The sequence below is a fragment of the Dermacentor silvarum genome, chromosome 2 (assembly GCF_013339745.2).
Source record: "Dermacentor silvarum isolate Dsil-2018 chromosome 2, BIME_Dsil_1.4, whole genome shotgun sequence".
NCBI lineage: Eukaryota > Metazoa > Arthropoda > Arachnida > Ixodida > Ixodidae > Dermacentor > Dermacentor silvarum.
In genome coordinates this window covers 53,358,825-53,375,851 of record NC_051155.1, presented here as the reverse complement: position 1 = coordinate 53,375,851, position 17,027 = coordinate 53,358,825, and the positions used below count along the sequence as shown (strand labels likewise).

The 17,027-nt window shown below is 47.0% G+C and overlaps 1 protein-coding gene across 1 annotated transcript in view; it reads left to right on the top strand.

The window, feature by feature from the left end:
* LOC119440032 (uncharacterized) overlaps positions 1-16,511 on the top strand; it is a 47,554-nt gene extending 31,043 nt beyond the window's left edge. Inside the window, exons 5-10 of the mRNA XM_049662716.1 lie at positions 390-557; positions 5,412-5,518; positions 9,147-9,323; positions 10,058-10,167; positions 15,725-15,953; positions 16,476-16,511. Of these exons, the coding sequence (XP_049518673.1) occupies positions 390-557; positions 5,412-5,518; positions 9,147-9,323; positions 10,058-10,167; positions 15,725-15,953; positions 16,476-16,511 (827 nt within the window). The remainder of the gene's footprint in view (positions 1-389; positions 558-5,411; positions 5,519-9,146; positions 9,324-10,057; positions 10,168-15,724; positions 15,954-16,475) is intronic.
* Positions 16,512-17,027: the final 516 nt, after the last annotated feature.

Sequence of the window (17,027 nt, the reverse complement as noted above, 5' to 3'; positions counted from 1 at the left end):
TATTTCGCCGCCATCAAATCGCAACCGCAGCTGCCGGGATCCAACCTGTGACCTCGAGATCAGCAGCGCAACGCCAATCGCTAATGGCTTATCGAAGCTGGTAGCTACGAAATATCATTTTCTGTATCTTGCGCGGAATGCCACACATAATGTAGGGTATTTTGCGGTTGTTTGTGCCTAAAACAAGTCTACGAGAGAACCCGCAAACCAATAATAGGCTGAAAAAAAGCGGCTTTTCTTACTTTTTGCAATGAGAAAAATGACGTGTTAGGACATCGCGCAATATCTATGAAACGCTATACCGATCACGGGCAACCTTTGTCCCTCTCTAAAGCGCTCTCTTAAAAGCAGCCTGCCAAGCGGGAACTTGTTTTTATTTTGATTCGCAGCGGATCATCTGTCTGCGATCTTCCATCGGAACCTAGACCCCTGCGAAGACTTCTACGCGTTCGCCTGCCAGGGCTGGCTGGTAACATCAAGTGACCAGGAAAAGTATGAGGACGTGGACGACGCACTCTCTGGAACCATCGAGGAACTTGCAAAGGGTCTTCTCGAAGGTGGGAGAAGTTGTCTCCTCTTTCAACTGACAGTGAACATATGGAGTGACTATACACGTGCAACGACTGCGCTGGAGACTGTTGCCGTTTTCAGAAAGCCTTTAATGGGCTTAGCGGAGAAGTCTTTACGCTGCGACGCAGCTCAGGCGAGGAAACAAGAACACAAACACCAGCCGACGGGCGTCAGCGGGAAATTGAAACCAAATGGAAGGGTTTGACTTTTCAAAGTAGCCCAGAGATTATAGGGGACACCGCAGTGCGGGGGCTGCAGATTGATTTTTGACGACCTGGGACTCTTTAACGTGCAGCACTGTCTTAGCACACGAGCGGGTTGCGTTCATTCAGCGCCCATCAGAATGCTGCTGCCGTGACAGGGAGTCGAACCCGCGACGTTGTGCTCACTCGCAGAACGCCACATCCACTGAACCACCATGGCTGGTTCAGCAGAGTGTTTATGCAGTGCAGGGTGACACGGACAGATATGGAAATAACAGGTGGACGGTATGTGTCATCTTTCTGTGCACCCAATTCGGTGGCTGAAACACAGGCGTGTGCTGCTGGTAAGCAAGACGTCACCGGTGCGGGTCCCGACCGCGGAAGTCACATTTAGATCAGCGCGAAGAGCGAACATTCTTTCGCATTTGGGTGTAGGCTCACGTTAAAGAACACCAGGAGGCTACATCAGTCAGATGACCTCAAATATGGCGCCTAGCGCAGCCCCAGCTTTTATTTGAAATGTGAAACACCACGAATCTATTATCTTCCTGTGCAGAGCAAATGAGAGATCTGAGCTGCTTTGCATGCGTTGGAGGACGTAGAGGTAGGAAAGACTGTTGTAACGTTCGTATTCAGTCCGTATTCAGTCAGTAAGGAAACGTGCAGTATCCTGGATCCATTCCACACAGATGCAGTCGCCCACGTAACGGGCGAAAGGCTTTGACGCGTAGGTGAAGTCACCAAGGTCCCGTTCAATGACTTCATTGACAAGGTTTCCGGAAGTTAACACGATAAACAGAAAAAGAAAAACGTGTTGGGCTAAGTGAATTTACCAATGAGTATTACTTCGTTTGGTTTGGTAGCTCAAGAAAAATGGCGCGCACAAATTCAGCGCTAACTGCGCATAGGTTGCCATGTGCAATGTAAAAAAGAAAAAAAAATTTAGTCAATCAAGACAGAAAATAGTGACTGCACTGGCCGGGTTTAGCGACAATGCTTCAAAAGCACTGCTTTATATGAAGAACGGAACACTTCCACTGCAAAGGATCAGTATAAGGCCGAACTTATCATGTTCGGTTGTTCATTCTTATTGCTGGTGTGTACCAACGGAGCATGCTCCGTAGAAATTCGGTTTTTTTTTTCGATTTCGCTCGGTAATCTTCATCACTGCGCGACGAGCGTGTTACAATAGAGCAATCTTTGTACAACGATGCAAAGCTAAAAATGATGACTCTCTACGTTCCTGTTGCTGGTTTTGTGCCTATGCAAACGCACAACTGCTTTTAACGCAACTGCGTTAAGGGGTCCGTGTCGCAGAAAATCCGGTGTCGTGGTCGGTGTCGGTGAGGGCGCGCCGGTGCCGTTGGCAGAAATAATCATCCCGAACCACCCCGACCGCGCAGGCCCTCCGCGTGGCGCAAGGCGTTAGTGAACAAAATTGAATTTCTCATAGTAAAGTGCGTTAAAAAAATCGTAAAGTACGGCTTACCCACAGCCTACAGATGTGATAGCGTCGGATTGTAATTTGAATGTACGAGAAAAGATAACTTTCGTACGCCGAAACTCAAACACAAAGTCCTTTTTCAGCATTTCTAGAATTCATACAGCGACACGCCGTGGTGCGAAAAACACCATACAGATGGCGCTCGCCTCCTCTGGAGCCGCGCGTGGAGGCGAAGTTGAACAAAAGTGCTGCAGTTGGCCGGGAAGCCTGATAAGCAGCCAGGGATGTTTGAATGCTATCGCGTTCCACTCTTAAAGCCGAAGCTAAAGCGTCTTCCAAAATTTTTTTGGCAAAGTGAACCTTACTGTTTCGAATTAAAGGGCTTAAAAAGGAAGATGTTCTAAATTCATTTGCTACTGAGCGTGTTATAACAACAAGGTTAGCCTTAACGCTTGCGAAACGAATTAACGCGGAGTGGTTTTAAGCAATGTGACGTCTTCTTGTAGCTTGTTACCTTATACGATTGATTATTGCAAAAATTAACGGCATCGAACAGATGGCGGTCCTGCGTAGGAAAACCGCAGGAAGCCGGCGCGGAGCACCAGCTAGACAGCACCACTGCTGCATTGCCGTCTGTGTGGCTATTTGTTACCCCAGCTATTTGTTACCTATTTTGTTACCCCAGTCTCTCTCTTTCTTGTCACAATTTCTACAAATTTATGATAGAAGAATGTCACGTCTCGTAAGAGGGAGGACACTGAGACAGCCCTGTGTCCATGTCTGCGCTGTAGTTAGCTTTTAAAGCGTATAGTTTGAGTGGTTAACCATTTTCGTGGGCCGATACCGTAGATAGTGAAGTCTAACACAACCGTACGAAGCACACGTTGGTACTGGTACTACCGGTGTCACCGTGCGATATACCGCGCTACCGCGCGGTATAAGGGAGGCGGCTTCACATTCTCCTTTCTTGACAGCTACCGCTTTAAGACGCCCTTCGTTCCTTCGTAAAGTGTTACTCATGAATCATCAACAAGCCCCTATCGCTACCCTCTGTCGATTTCGTTTCAGAAGCTGCGCCTCTGCGGTAAAAGACGCTGCACACTGCAAAATATTGTACACCTGTAGAAGCGAATAGGTGTGTAAATTAGCTTACCGTGCACTAGGTTCAAAACTGGTCCTTGAGGAAGCGGTGCTCGATGTATCGGTTGGCTCCTGCGTACGGGTAACACACGATGGTAGGAAAAGTGCACCCCTTACCACATAGTGCCAACTTAGTGCCACAAGTAACACCCCCCCCCCCCCCCTCAGTGCATGCTAAACGCATGATTGGATAGCAATCGGGCATGGTTCTTCATATTTCGCGCTGTTCTTTGCCAACTAGCACATCTGTTTATACTACTGCAACATTTGCATGCCTAAGCGTGCGGCTGTGCTTCTTTTAGAAGCGTGTGAATGTGCGCACGGTTCCTATCCGGCAACCACCACCAGCAATGACAACCTGCAGGGAACATGTTGCTTCAGCTTAAACTGTATGCCACATCTTCCACCAGAAAGCGCCTCACTATGGATATCATGCTGGTTCGCCTGCACTTGAAAGACAAGTGGCGCGAAAGCCCCAAAGCTCTTTTTTCACTTCGCGGCGTCAATGAATGAAACAACAATTGTGCGTAAACGACGGAAGCGGTGGCGAAACGCACAAAAGCCTTAACAACTCTCCTTTGATATTGTTTTACAGCCGGATCGTCATCAACAATGGCTCCACTGTTGAGAGTTTACGAAGCTTGCATGCAAGATGGTACGTAGCTCTCAGTTCTTGTATGTGTATGTAAACTCCTAAGGGGGTCAAAACTATTTGGGAGGTCAGCAATTTGACGTTCCTAGTTTCCAACTCCACTGCTTCAGTATGTTAGGCCACACAGTATAATTCTGTTTTATATAAACTCCGCAGCGGTATATCAAATATTCTGTGTGTATACTTATTTAATTAAACAGCTCTCTTCTCGACAAATAGCTAGCGCAGCATAGAGCACTGCACGGGCTCGGGCTTACCCGAAAGCCCGGGCCCGGCCCGGCCTGGGCCGGGCCGGGCGGGTAGAACAGTTTTTTCACGGGCTCGGGCCGGGCTCGGGCACGGAGTGTGCTTTTTGACCCGGGCCCGGGACGGGCTCGGGTTTTTTGACGCGGGCCCGGGCCGGGCTCGGGCTTTCTGGTGGTGTGCATGTAACGTGCAGCGAGTTATTCTCGGGCGTATCAACTCTGAAAAACATTATTTTTCGGTCTCGGGCCGGGTTCGGGCCGATTTCGAGTCGGGCTCGGGCCGGGCGCGTGCCTAAGGTAAAGGGCTTGGCGGGCCGGGCTGGGCGGGTAACGTAGATTATTTCCGGGCCCGGGCCGGGCCCGGGTCTTGCCATAAAAGTTTTGATCGGGCTCGGGCGGGCAGCCCAACGTAAAAACGGGCCCAGGCCGGGCGCGGGCTGAAAAAATCGGCCCGTGCAGTGCTCTAGCGCAGCATACAGTGCGAAAAGAATATTTTTGCGTAACGTTTGAACTTTTCGCCACACGTTTACGGAAGGCGATCACGAAAGAACTCTCCAAATTTCTATCGATCCGGCAAAGAAAATGAACTGCTGTAAAAGCAAACTATGATTCCTCGAACGTCTCTGCAAGAATTGCTTGTTTCACGCATTGCTCCTTAAACAATGCCAATTTTATTCTCACTATGTGCTTGCTGAAAGTGTTGTGCTAGGCGTGAGCTTAGGTATTTACTGAGAACAGTTTCATTTATTCATTTAAAAAAAGCTAATGTTTCAAGCGTCAGCAAGAAATTAGAAAGATGGCAACAGTGATGTTGTATTGTAAATGTGCTCTATACGACATCAACCACAAATGTTAATGACAGCTAAGGATAACGCGCATTCCTCAATTCTGCCTGACACAGCCGTCTCCTATGTGCAAACAGTTGCTTCATTCGCTCAGGCCGTCGAAAGTTCTTAAGTTGGCAATTGGAAATACTACAGCAGTGCACTTAAACTATTACATTTCGTGATCTGCTTCGAACCAGACCGAGAAGTAGAAAAACATACACGTACAAGGAGGTTTTGTCAACCTCTGGCTGTAACTTCGGCTTCCACTGCTGCTTTTAATTTAAAATGTGATAAGTTCACTTAATGCAATCTTTTTCTTGCTTACCTCAGCCTCAGCAAGCGGAGATGACTTGCGTGAAACGCTGGCATTGTTCGGACTGGATATCACCAAGGTTGATGCCCCGTCGGCTGAAGACGTGTTGGTGGCAGCATCGAACGTGCTCCTCGGGCTAGGGATCGCACCGCTCTTCTCAATCGTCTTGCAACCGAATCCTGAAGTCAAGGGTACCACGATGTTAGCGGTAAAAACAATAATTTATCTTCATAGAATTGTAGTGCCTATGATCTGAGTATGCAAAATGGTTGAAAAAAAATTAGTTACCATGCGTATAATAATAGCAAGTGTCTGGTTGATTTCGTGATGAGACTTAATAAGCTCGATAAAATGGTATCTTGTGTTAGGAGTGCTTGAGTACAGTTCTGGACCATCAAAGCACGGGGTGTTCGTGCGAGGAGCAGCAGAATATCTCGCCTGAGTCACGATAGATCACCGTGCCCCCCCCCCCCTTTTTTTTTCTTCTAATGTCCAAACCCGAACTTTACAAAATCCAGCACAACACACTCCTGACCTCCTCTCCCTAGCGTTATCAATCAGCGTATATCAGGAATGTCCACAAGCACTGATCGGCTGATTATTGTTTTTGAAACAATTTGCATTGCGTGCTGAAGGGCTTGAGTTTGCGTGAGGCTTGAGTTTGAGGCTTGAATTTGCACTCATCACCTATCGCACTGACCTGGCTCTCTAGGTTACGAATATTTTTTTTATCTGGAAATCTTCAGATCGAATTTGGATAATATACGTTTAGAGAGGACAGTGAGATTACATCAATACAGGCTTCAACGGCTCGCGAATTAAGCGAATTCATCAATGTCACCGTGTGGAATTGTACTTTAACTACTGACCACAGAAATAGAAACAGGAAACGACACTTAAATCTGTAAAATGCTTTCCGCACAACATGTCTGAGAAGCGCGCCATTTTCTTCAGTATTACCCTTTTCAATGAATGTTAATGCACTGTTCGCCTGAGGTTCTGTGAAAACCTTACTACCATAGCGCTTTTGTTGACGGGATGCTTCAAATATCCTTCTCACTACAGTAAACGTTAATTCTTCAGGATTTGACAAATTTGCTCGTATCCGTAGAGATCCGCAAATCTGAACAAGGAAAACTTTTTTGCTTGACAACGCTAGTGACAACGCTAGCACACCGGGTACAATGCTATAGACTCATTGGAGTATGTATTCAATCTCCACCACGCACTCGATCACCAGGCCATTTCGCACCACAGGTGATCGGATGCGTTGACAGCGGCACCATACACATTTTTCAGTAACATCCGCCAGTATAGCAGACGTCAGAGTTTTTCGTGCGCTGGCACGCACGACGTATGAGATGTCTACAACGCCATACGCAGTTTTCCACTTATGTTCTCCTAAGCTATGACTTCGGGTTGTGCTAATTGATCGTCAAGAAATCTGTTGCTCACACTGACTATTATAAGTTGGAGGAGGATCAGATGGGTGATTCGACATAAAAATAAAAAGTCACAGGCCTGCGCGGCACACGCAGCACAGTCACAGCGTAAGCTGGCGGAGCGGCTCAAGAGTAGCTCCAATTTGGGCACCACGCACAACAGGGTCTTCGAGGCGGTCTGTTCGCCTCGTTTTGACGAGAACGATCTGAACTGTCCGCCCGGCGTCGACGGCGAGCTGCCGCTTGTAATGCTCTCTCCACAGCAGTCTGCTGAGCCCGATCAAGCCTTACAACTGCAACTTACGTGTCGGGCACGCTGTGTTTGCAGGCACCTTAACTAGATGGCGCCACCATACTGGCGGAGGCTCGGCAGCTCGGGATCGAGTTGATTGCGCGCCTCGTCTGAATCGCACCTCGCCGTCCGCGCCTGCGCACGCTGCGTTTGCAGGCGCCTTACCTAGATGGCGCCACCATACTGGCGGAGGCTCGGGTCGTCTGCCCCTGCACGCTTGTCTTATAAGCATGGACGAAGAAAAATACATGTGATTCCGCTAGCCTCGGCAAGCCAACCTCCTCTGAAGCCACCCCTCCCTCTCTCGAGGGCTCTGTGCGCGGTGCCTTTTGGGTAGGAATAGGCCCACAAGGCTGCCGGAGTATTCGTGATTGTTGGGAACGTGGTAACTTTTAGTGGCGCCTGTCGTCACAGGCTTGGAGGCCCGTATGTGGGTGGTGGTTTTTTGCTACTGCGCGCGTCGTTCTTCGCTTCAAATGCGATGCCTTGATACGTGGAGCAAGACTGGGGCGCCTGACTCATGAAGACAAAAAATTTTCAAGGCGTCACTTGTGCTTACCACTGCAGTTAGTGGAGTTGCCAGCGCTCGCGGCTCGAAACCCATCCAGAACGCCCGAGTGTAGTCTATTTTTTCCCACGTACTCCTGATTAACTTTCGTGAAATCAGCTGTTGTGCACCTTAAGCTGCGGTGCGCGTATTATCTTGCTAATTTTTGTCCCGCTGTCTTGCACCTAGGAAGAAACGAGACGTTTTGAGGGACTTTCTTGTCGCATTTTCGCTTAATAAAAGGCTCTGGTGTGCGTATTTTATTTTGAGAGAAATAAATAGCATTAGCCTGCATTCTAAACGCAGAAGTCGTCGCCGTTTATTCAGTTTTACATTCACTATTTTGTAAGATTGTGTAGCGCGACTACGCTGTTGAGACGTGCCTCGGGGATCCATTTTCGTATATAATAAAGCAAATGCACGGAATTTGTGCATTATCTAGAGTTTATTCAGCTGTTTTCGAATGAGAGTATAGCTCTACAGCAGAATTACGACGAACTGATGTCATATTCTGTCGACTCAGGATAGGATATACTTATGGAACCCACAGTGTTTTGCTCGCTGGTAATGAACATCCAACTTGTGGTAAGTGCCGTGAAAGGCTAACCGTCCTCCACGTCTTCCTGGAGCGTCGGGCAAGCAGAAGCTGAACAAATAAAGAAACATTTTCCTTTACCATACCGGCAGCATATCCCTTTCCATCCAGCAATGTTTCTTGGTTCGGAACCGTTTTTTGACACCGAAGTAGTTCTAGGTTTTTTAATACTGTTGGATTACATATTTTAGCCCAATAAATTCGTAGCGTATCCTCTCGCAAGAGGATGCCGTTGCGGTAGTAGTGTTTGGTATAGCGCATGCCTCCAGGCCCTTACGTTTCAAGGTCATTGTTAAGGCAGTCATGATTCTTGAAATTTTTTTTATATTGCCACTGACATAATTTAGTATATCATATCATTCTTTGGCAAAGTATCTGTCATGTTCATAGTACCCATCATTAGTCACAATTGCCATAATCCTACTAGATATGTATTTTATGCACTTTAAGCGGCTGTTCTTGGCTCCTTTACAGCCACATCACATCTACCTCTCGTAACTATAATCGCTCCATTGACAACTGATTAACACTGGCCTGGCGCTCTTTGGCCATACTTGGCCATTGCGCCACGAGACACGACATATCATCATACTCACCCGGATTGGTTTTTTAAAACATTTGAGCAAAACAAGAAATAAACATTTATCGAAAAGAGGACTTCATTTACTCTAGCATAACGGCGCGTCTTCCTGTCGTCCTGTTTCGTCTCATTTGTTGTCGCGTATTTTAATTTCGTTCTTCTCGCGTCGCATATATTAATGCACAGCATTCATCTAACCAGGCCTGTATGACACGGCCATTAGTGGGCTACCAAAAACTGTCTCTTCCCCGCGAGCAGAAGTACTTCTGTTAAGAGTCATTCCCTATATTTGACAGCTCGACGAAGCCGACGTGCTGCTTGGTCGCGATGAAGCCTCGGAAAGCGAGAACGTAAACAAGCTCACGAGTCTCGCTTGCAAGTTCATTGAAACTTTGAGTGCGGTCGCCGGAGAGGGCAGCAATAGCACGGATGCGTGCGCTTACGTGGCCCATGTGGCAGTCGAGATGGCCAAGGTGCGTAGTTTCTCCACTTTCTACGATATCGTTAATGTAAGAGCGATTACATTTTGGAGACGTCGTACGAAAATATTTTTTTTATTGCGAAGCACACGAGACAACCTTTTGACGTGGCTTACTGGCGTGTGGACGTGTCTCACTGGCGCTTTTTGCGGTGACCAAAACTCTGAACTGTGACCCTCTGATGACGTTACACTACTGACACCCATATCCATCCCACTAGACAGCATATCATTGTTGAACATATTTATGATGCTCGTCAATGTGCTTCATCTTCAGGCATTCAGGTTCTTAATGCCTGCACTAGAGGTGGAGAGCTGTATATCATACAACGTTTTTTTAGTTCGAACATTGTTAAAATAGTTACACTACATTAGTGTAGCTATTGCTACATGAATATGTAACATTATTGTAACACTGGTGTAACTATTAAATGCCGATGAGAGGCTGAAGAAGTTTTAAAAAAAAGTGCAATACAGTGACAGGAGGCTGGTAAGTCATAGATATCTTGTGAGCATTTTGGACAATTTGCATATTGTGCTATCTGAACTAAAATGGTTCTGAATTTCTGCGCAGTCGTCGTCACGAGGGGAAGCCTTAATCGACCTAATGCAAAATTTCAGCTTGCAATCCATGACGGCACTCATGGCGTTTCAAACGGTAACGCCCTGTTTGCATTCCAGACGCTGTTGCGGCCATAATCCCTGAATCTTGTGCAAACTTCATTGCAGATGATATCCAGAGTTGCAAAGTCCAAAGGCAAATGGCGAAATGACACAATGCTGGCTGTGAAGAATCCAGCACAGATTGACGTAGTGAAGTCTCTTCTCTCATCGAAAGCGTGAGTGAAGATATTGTGTTCCCAGTGGCACTTGTCTCTAAAATGCAGAGCTTTAAGGATATATTTTATTGTCATCTTGCCAATGAAAAAGTGTTCCTTCATAACGTGAACTTCAAACTTACATGCTTCGACAAATATGTATAGTTACAAGATTCTCCAACATTCAAGAAAGATAACTTTTTTTCTTCTGAAGAAAATTTGATGACTGCACTCTAAAAAAAAAGTTTCCACACTTTGGGGCATGTCTTGTCCCCAAACAATATTCATCTGCCGTGCTTGCGTTCAAATTTGAAATATGCGTCAACTACATATACGTACAAAAAATGTTGTATTACAGGTACTAAAGGGTAACGGATAATTTACCTGCATACTGTTTTCGGCAGGCTTATCGTACAATTTTATTTATCTGCGACAAAATATCACAAAAATTGAAATGAGCAGAGAGCAGATATGCGAAGTGTCCAGAGTTAGTGCGCTAGTTCGAAATGTTGGTAATGTTTTATTATTTATTTATTTAATTATTTACTTTTCTGACAATGTCACCAGGTCGCGGCCCGAAACACCCCATTTGTAAAGGTGTCTAGGTGATGGTAACTTGCTCGGAATTCTTTCTTTACTGTGTTTTAATTCCTCCTAGACGTGTTCTTTATCACTTTTAAGCTATTTAACATATTCGAAATATTCAAATATAACAGACCTAATTTCGGTTGGAAAAAAAAATGAAGCCAGAAGCCATCCTTGGTGACTGGGATGCATTTACCCTAAGGGTCGATAACAGCAAGCATATAGCCTACAACAACATAATTTCTGAAAGGTATAGACGATGCAAATGTGTGCGCAAAATTTTAATTTCTAATTGCTTTTCTTGAGTGCTTTCTTTGATGTTTGTCCTGCCGCATGGATGCTGCCCATTATAGATAAAAGCGGCCTATGCGTACAGAAGTACAAGACGTACTCGCAAGTGGCTAGATCGACCCCTGTGGCGAACACGAGGTCGATGACAATGCCACGTCACGTAGTGGGCACTTGGTTCGTGTTAGGGCGTTGGGGTGCCGCCAAACCCTTCTCTTGCCACTTCGTTCGAGAGAACCCGGGCGAGTGCAATTCCGTCTCCCGTGACCGCACAGAACGCCCAAGAACGAGGAAGTCTTCTCGTGATGAAGAAGCATGCCAAAATGTTAACCATCGGATGACGACGACTGCGTGTCGACGATCTCCTGACGACAAAAGATTGACGAAGGTGGAATTAAGACGATGACGTGACGCCAAAGGCATGATGAGAATAGGTTGGCTGCAGTACAATCGCTATAGAAAGTTAACGACGATGAAATGACCACGACGACCTGACGCCTACTCTGTGATGACAACGCGATGTCGACAATGTCAGGACGACAATGGAATGATGACGATGGTATGACGAGGATGATATGACAACGCTGTGACAGCAGCAGAATAAAACCGACGGAAAGGTGATGGTGACATTAAAACAAAGAATCCGAGGACACCTAAGCACTTATTAGTTGGGAATGTGAGAGCATTAATGACTTATTGAACGCCGCTGAACGGTCTTTCGAGTTATGAGCTGCTCGCAGGCAAACGACCGTGTTGAGCCGCTTGGCCAACGCCTCCTAGATAGCACAAGGCCGGTGCACTTTGATCCGTGACGTCATGCTACCATGCCCGACTGCCATAAATTGTAATCGGGGACGCTCCCGTTTAAGTCGCGGCGATTTTGATGTCACTGCTTTCGTCACTGCCGGGCTTGACAATGGAAATTTAAGTCCAAGTAGTATGGTGTCATAAAGCAGAGTGCACGGGCCAGTTACCTCGGCGGCGCTGGTTCAGCGCAGTGGGTAAGACACTCGGCTTCTGAGCGTGGGGTCGTGTGTTCGAAACTCATTCCGAATTTAGTCTTCTTTTATACATTAATTTCTTTAATGACGACGGATGCCGGTTTTTTCTCTCAATGGGTCATTTAATGCTTTCGCGTAAAAAAGTCATGAAGGCAATGAAATAACCACGACAAAATGGCAAGGATGGCATGTTGGAGCTCACGTGCATCACCTGCCGCGGTGGGCTACCTCAATTCGCAGTATATCCTGTACTTGTTTGCATTTTGTTAGACACTGGCCAATCGGACCTCCTTAATTCGCACTATAGACACATTTTAGATGCGAAGCAGCTCAAGATCGGGGCTATGTCACTCTCTCCCTCCCTCCATCCATCCGCCGTGCGGCGTTCACACCCGCACTGCGCATCCTCCTCCCCTCCTGTCCTTGTCTCATCTCTCCTCTCCTCTCCGACGCTCCTCTCCTCTCCGGATTGCGCAACGAATGGCAACACCTGCGGCTCCGCGCGCGATAATGCGAAGCAGCTTAGGTTAGAGACGCGACGGTAGGCGCTGCATACTCCGCTGGGGGGCTTCACAGTAGCTCGCGGTATAATGACGCGCACGCTCCGCTCCTCTCATTCTCCTCCCGCAACGCCGCGATAGAGGTCACTCTAGCCGCGATGAGTGCCACGGACAGCGCCACCGTCAACGCCAGTGTCAGCGCCGCGGACAGCGCCGCGGAGAAGAGGGCTCGAGCCGCTGCGACGAAACGGCAGCGGCGACAGGCTGATGCCCGAACTTCGAGTCGACCCCATGGCTGCTTCGCATACTACTCAGGGTTCCCCTACGGGAAGATGGTGTAATTTTTTAAACTACACTATCCCCCAGATAGGCCCACGTTTTTTGGAGACAATACGTCATCATAAATTATCGCGTCCTTGAGCGTGACCTCGCTTTGATCTTGGCTCCGAATGTGCACAGAAATGCGTGGCATTTCAAATTCTGGCGAATGATATCTTATTGCTCGAAACTGTCACTGCGCCAGACGGTAACTCTGTTAATTATCCATATCCACTATCCATATACAGTCGTTTTCTCTTCACTCTTGTTTTACGTTATCGTTTCTTCCTTCTCTTCCACGTGCGCTACAAGGTGCAATGTTGAAGAAAGCACGTGCGAAGGGACACACCTGTAGCGCTGCACTGCCGATCCCGGCAGCATTACATGTGTAGCGTGCGTTGGAAAATGTGGCCCGACTATTGCTAACTGAATGAACAAGCGTGGTGTGAGCGCGCACAAACAAACATGAATAGATCACACTGAATGACTGCAGACAACGACTGTCAAAACGCTGGCAGCAAGCCCATACGCTGCAGCGGGCGAAGGTACGTGTGGTCTATCGCTTCAACAGAAACTGAGCGGCGAATGCACAGTGCATAAAGGTCAGAGCCGTGTGGAGCTAAGAGACGGTGCGGTCGAGCGACGAGCGCGGTTGTTGGCAGAGTAGAAGGGCGCCCCCCCCCCCCCCTGTTCCCTCCGGCGCTGGCTTTCCGCTTCCTTGCTTGCGCGTGGGAGATTAAGTGCGTTCGCTCTCCGTGATAGCGCGCGTCCCCGCACGCTTCCGCTGGGGCATACAGCGCGCGGCGAAGATTTTATCTATACGGAACCTCACGATCGCAGGCCTGCGCGGCACACACAGCACAGGGACAGCGTAAGCTGGTGGAGCGGTTCAAGAGTAGCTCCAATTTGGGCACCACGTACAACAGGGTCTTCGCGGCAGTCTGTTCGCCTTGTTTTGACGAGAACGGACTGAACTGTCCGCCCGGCGTCGACGGCGAGCTGCGGCTTTTAATGCTCTCTGCACAGAAGTCTGCTGAGCCCGATCAAGCCTTACAACTGCAACTTACATGCCGGGCGCGCCGCGTTTGCGGTACCTTAACTAGATGGCGCCACTATACTGGTGGAGGCTCCGCAGCTCGGGAGCGCGTTTATTGCGCGCCTCGTCTGAACCGCATATCGTCGTCTTTGCCTGCTGCATTTGCAGGCGACCGCAAAAGCGGTTACGGCCCAACGCCGGCGGTCACCGCCGGCGGCATTATTGCGAACCGAAACGGCTATTGGAATGAGCCCATAACAGCTTACGCTGTAAAAACTTCCCGCGCTGGTTAGTCAATGTTGCGAATGCAATGCATGAATAATCCACCATTTTGCAAAACGGCCTGAGATCGAAGGATTGTAAGTTGCATAGAAAAGCAGCATCGATGGAACGTATAGGTCAATGTTAATCCTTTCGGTGTGTCCTAATTTAGCAGTAGCCACAGGTGGTGCATTTATCCATCTTGAGATTATATAGGGGCCAGTAGTAGATCTTAGCCAATTCCTTCGAGGAATTTTACCGGGGCGATGTGCTGGCCATTTGCGTCACAGAAGAAGTCACTAAAAAGTCGCGAAAACACTAAAGAGGCATACATTTCATTACGATCGATGACTAATAACTCGCTAAATTTATTGATTCCTTGCTAAGTTATCAACATTGCAGTTTTAGTTTTGATCAATGCGAAGTTGTGGCCAAATTCTGTGACACAAGGGCACGTGATATTCATGAAGCCTTTTTTATTCGCGCGGCTGGAGAAAAAAAATGCGTGAGTGCGCCGTCTACGAACTTGCTAGATAATATCAGTGCATTTTCAGATATTTATTTATTTATACATGTACCTACAGTGCCTCTCTAGGGGAATTGTTGTAGGGGGTTTACAATACGACATTAAGGAAATCATACAGTACACTATGAAGTATAAATTAACAATCTACAGCACACCATAAATGATACAAAATACATAGGCAGGACAATTGCCCTTGACATCATCAACAGTATATTCCACTCAGGTATGGTTTTAAAAAGAAATGCATTTCCAAAAGTGTTTGTTCGACACATATACCATTGTACTTTCAAAGAATGGTCCATTCGTGATGCAATGTATAGCTAGGTGATTTTATGCAGTTATATTTACCGATCCCTGTTTTGCCGTTTAATATTTTATAGAAAAGACAATCTGAGATATTTACGGCTTCATAAAAGTAAGGGCCATCCCAATGCTTTGACAGTTGATGCTTGTTCTTCGACATGTGCCAGCGCAGTTATTTCATCGGGGGAAAAGAGCTAGTTTTATCTCTTTTTCTGTTCTCCCCTTCTATTGCACTTATTACCCACCGTCTAATCAATAGACTTCGTTGTTAGTGCGCGCACGGTCCTGTGGGCTTCTTCCTTTCTTCAACGTTTTGCGCAGTTAAAATCATTTTTCCCTGTCTGGTGTAATCATCAACAATGCCGATTTGGTAATCAATTCTCTCTTCTCGCTTCATCAGTAAGCTACACACCCTAGAGGGCAGGAACAGAACTCTCACGGGGTGTAACAGGGTTCCTTGTAAAAAGGTGTGAACGTGATAGAACAAGACGGCGCAGGTGAGGCATTATAGGAATGTTTTGGCAATGGTCATTGGCTGCAGAAGTGGACCAAATGAGGCTCAGACAATGAGATATTTTTCCTTGTCACTCAACGTAAAAAATTAGCTACAAAAAATTACGTCAATATTTCCTTTGAAATGTGCACAGCGTTCGTGCGTGGTGTTACCCTTTCCTTTCGGTTAGCTATTTATTAAGCAATTTGACGCGTTTTTAAACAATCAGAAGCACAAATTTACCTGCACACTTTCCCTATCAACCAGAGAATCACTGTTCCACTACTTGGGCCTGCACGTGACAGTCTACGTGTCCCCGTTTCTGGAAGATGGACAGTCCTTCATGGAAGCGAGCTATTTCCTTCTGTCGGGTCGCACTCGATCCCCGCCAAAGTGGAGACTCTGCGTGCGCCTAGTGGACCGGATCCTGCCCAGCTTGCTCATCGTCTCCTTCGAGCAGTACATGAACAGGTCGGATACCTTCTCGGAACTCATGGTACGTCTAAGAGTTCAGCAACACTTGTTCTTGAGCTAGTCAGCTCATACTGAAATCGATAAACATTTAGGGATAACAAGAGGGACAACCGGAAAGTTTACAGGAGAAACGCCACTCGGCGCTAACGTGACGTTGCTAACGCACCGAATACTACGTAGCTAACTTAGCACTAAGTATAGCGTTCGTCCTGCTCTGAAGTCCACACGAGTTCGGGCGCGCAAGGGAGAATGTGGCCGTCCGCCCACAACCAAGTTTTGTGTTTTGGTTTACAAGTTCTAGAATTAATAACGAAACTGATTTCGGAATGGAAGGTTTTGACAGTCACTTAGTCCTGTTTAACGACTTTGTCGCCGTCAGTGAAATATTTATGTATGTTCACTGAGCATTCGTATTGCTCTGTCACTACCACATTTGGAGGCGGCTATATATAGTTTCACATTAAAAAAAACACACTCAGACAAGATTGCAGCAGCTGCTTCATGTAAATCACCTGGAGGCTGCCAGTTGCTTTTCATGTTGCAGCTGCTCCAGATGCTGGGATTGCAGGAGTTGGTGTAAGGAAGAGCCATGGAAAGGTGGCGAGAAAGAAAGACGATAACTGCGAAGAATACAAGAAACATATTCCCGATTTCTTTAAAATGCATGGCAAACTGATAAATAAGAGGACTGAAAGTTGGACCAGTTGGGCTTTATTCATCTTCAAAGAACTCTTTCAGCAAAAGAAACGACCAGAACGACAAGGAAGCTTACCACTTTGTCTCTTGTCGTGCGTGATATAGTCGTGACACGTACAAAATGGATCTGATAGTCCCGATGAACTTGAAGTTTAGCCTAAGAAACTGAAATGGAGGCACTGAACCTAACGTTCTTGATAAAGCAAAACAGCTTTCCTCCTCAGTAAAAATAAAGCAGCTAGCTCAACGCGTGCGATTATTTTTGTCGAAAAAGTATCTGGCTGCCGTCGTCTGCTTCATTCATTGTCCAGGATGCGAGCCTCCGAAAAACAGAATGAGTCGTCGTATATTGACGCCAACGCGCTTGTTTTCTACCTTGAAACAGCATAAGCGACCGACC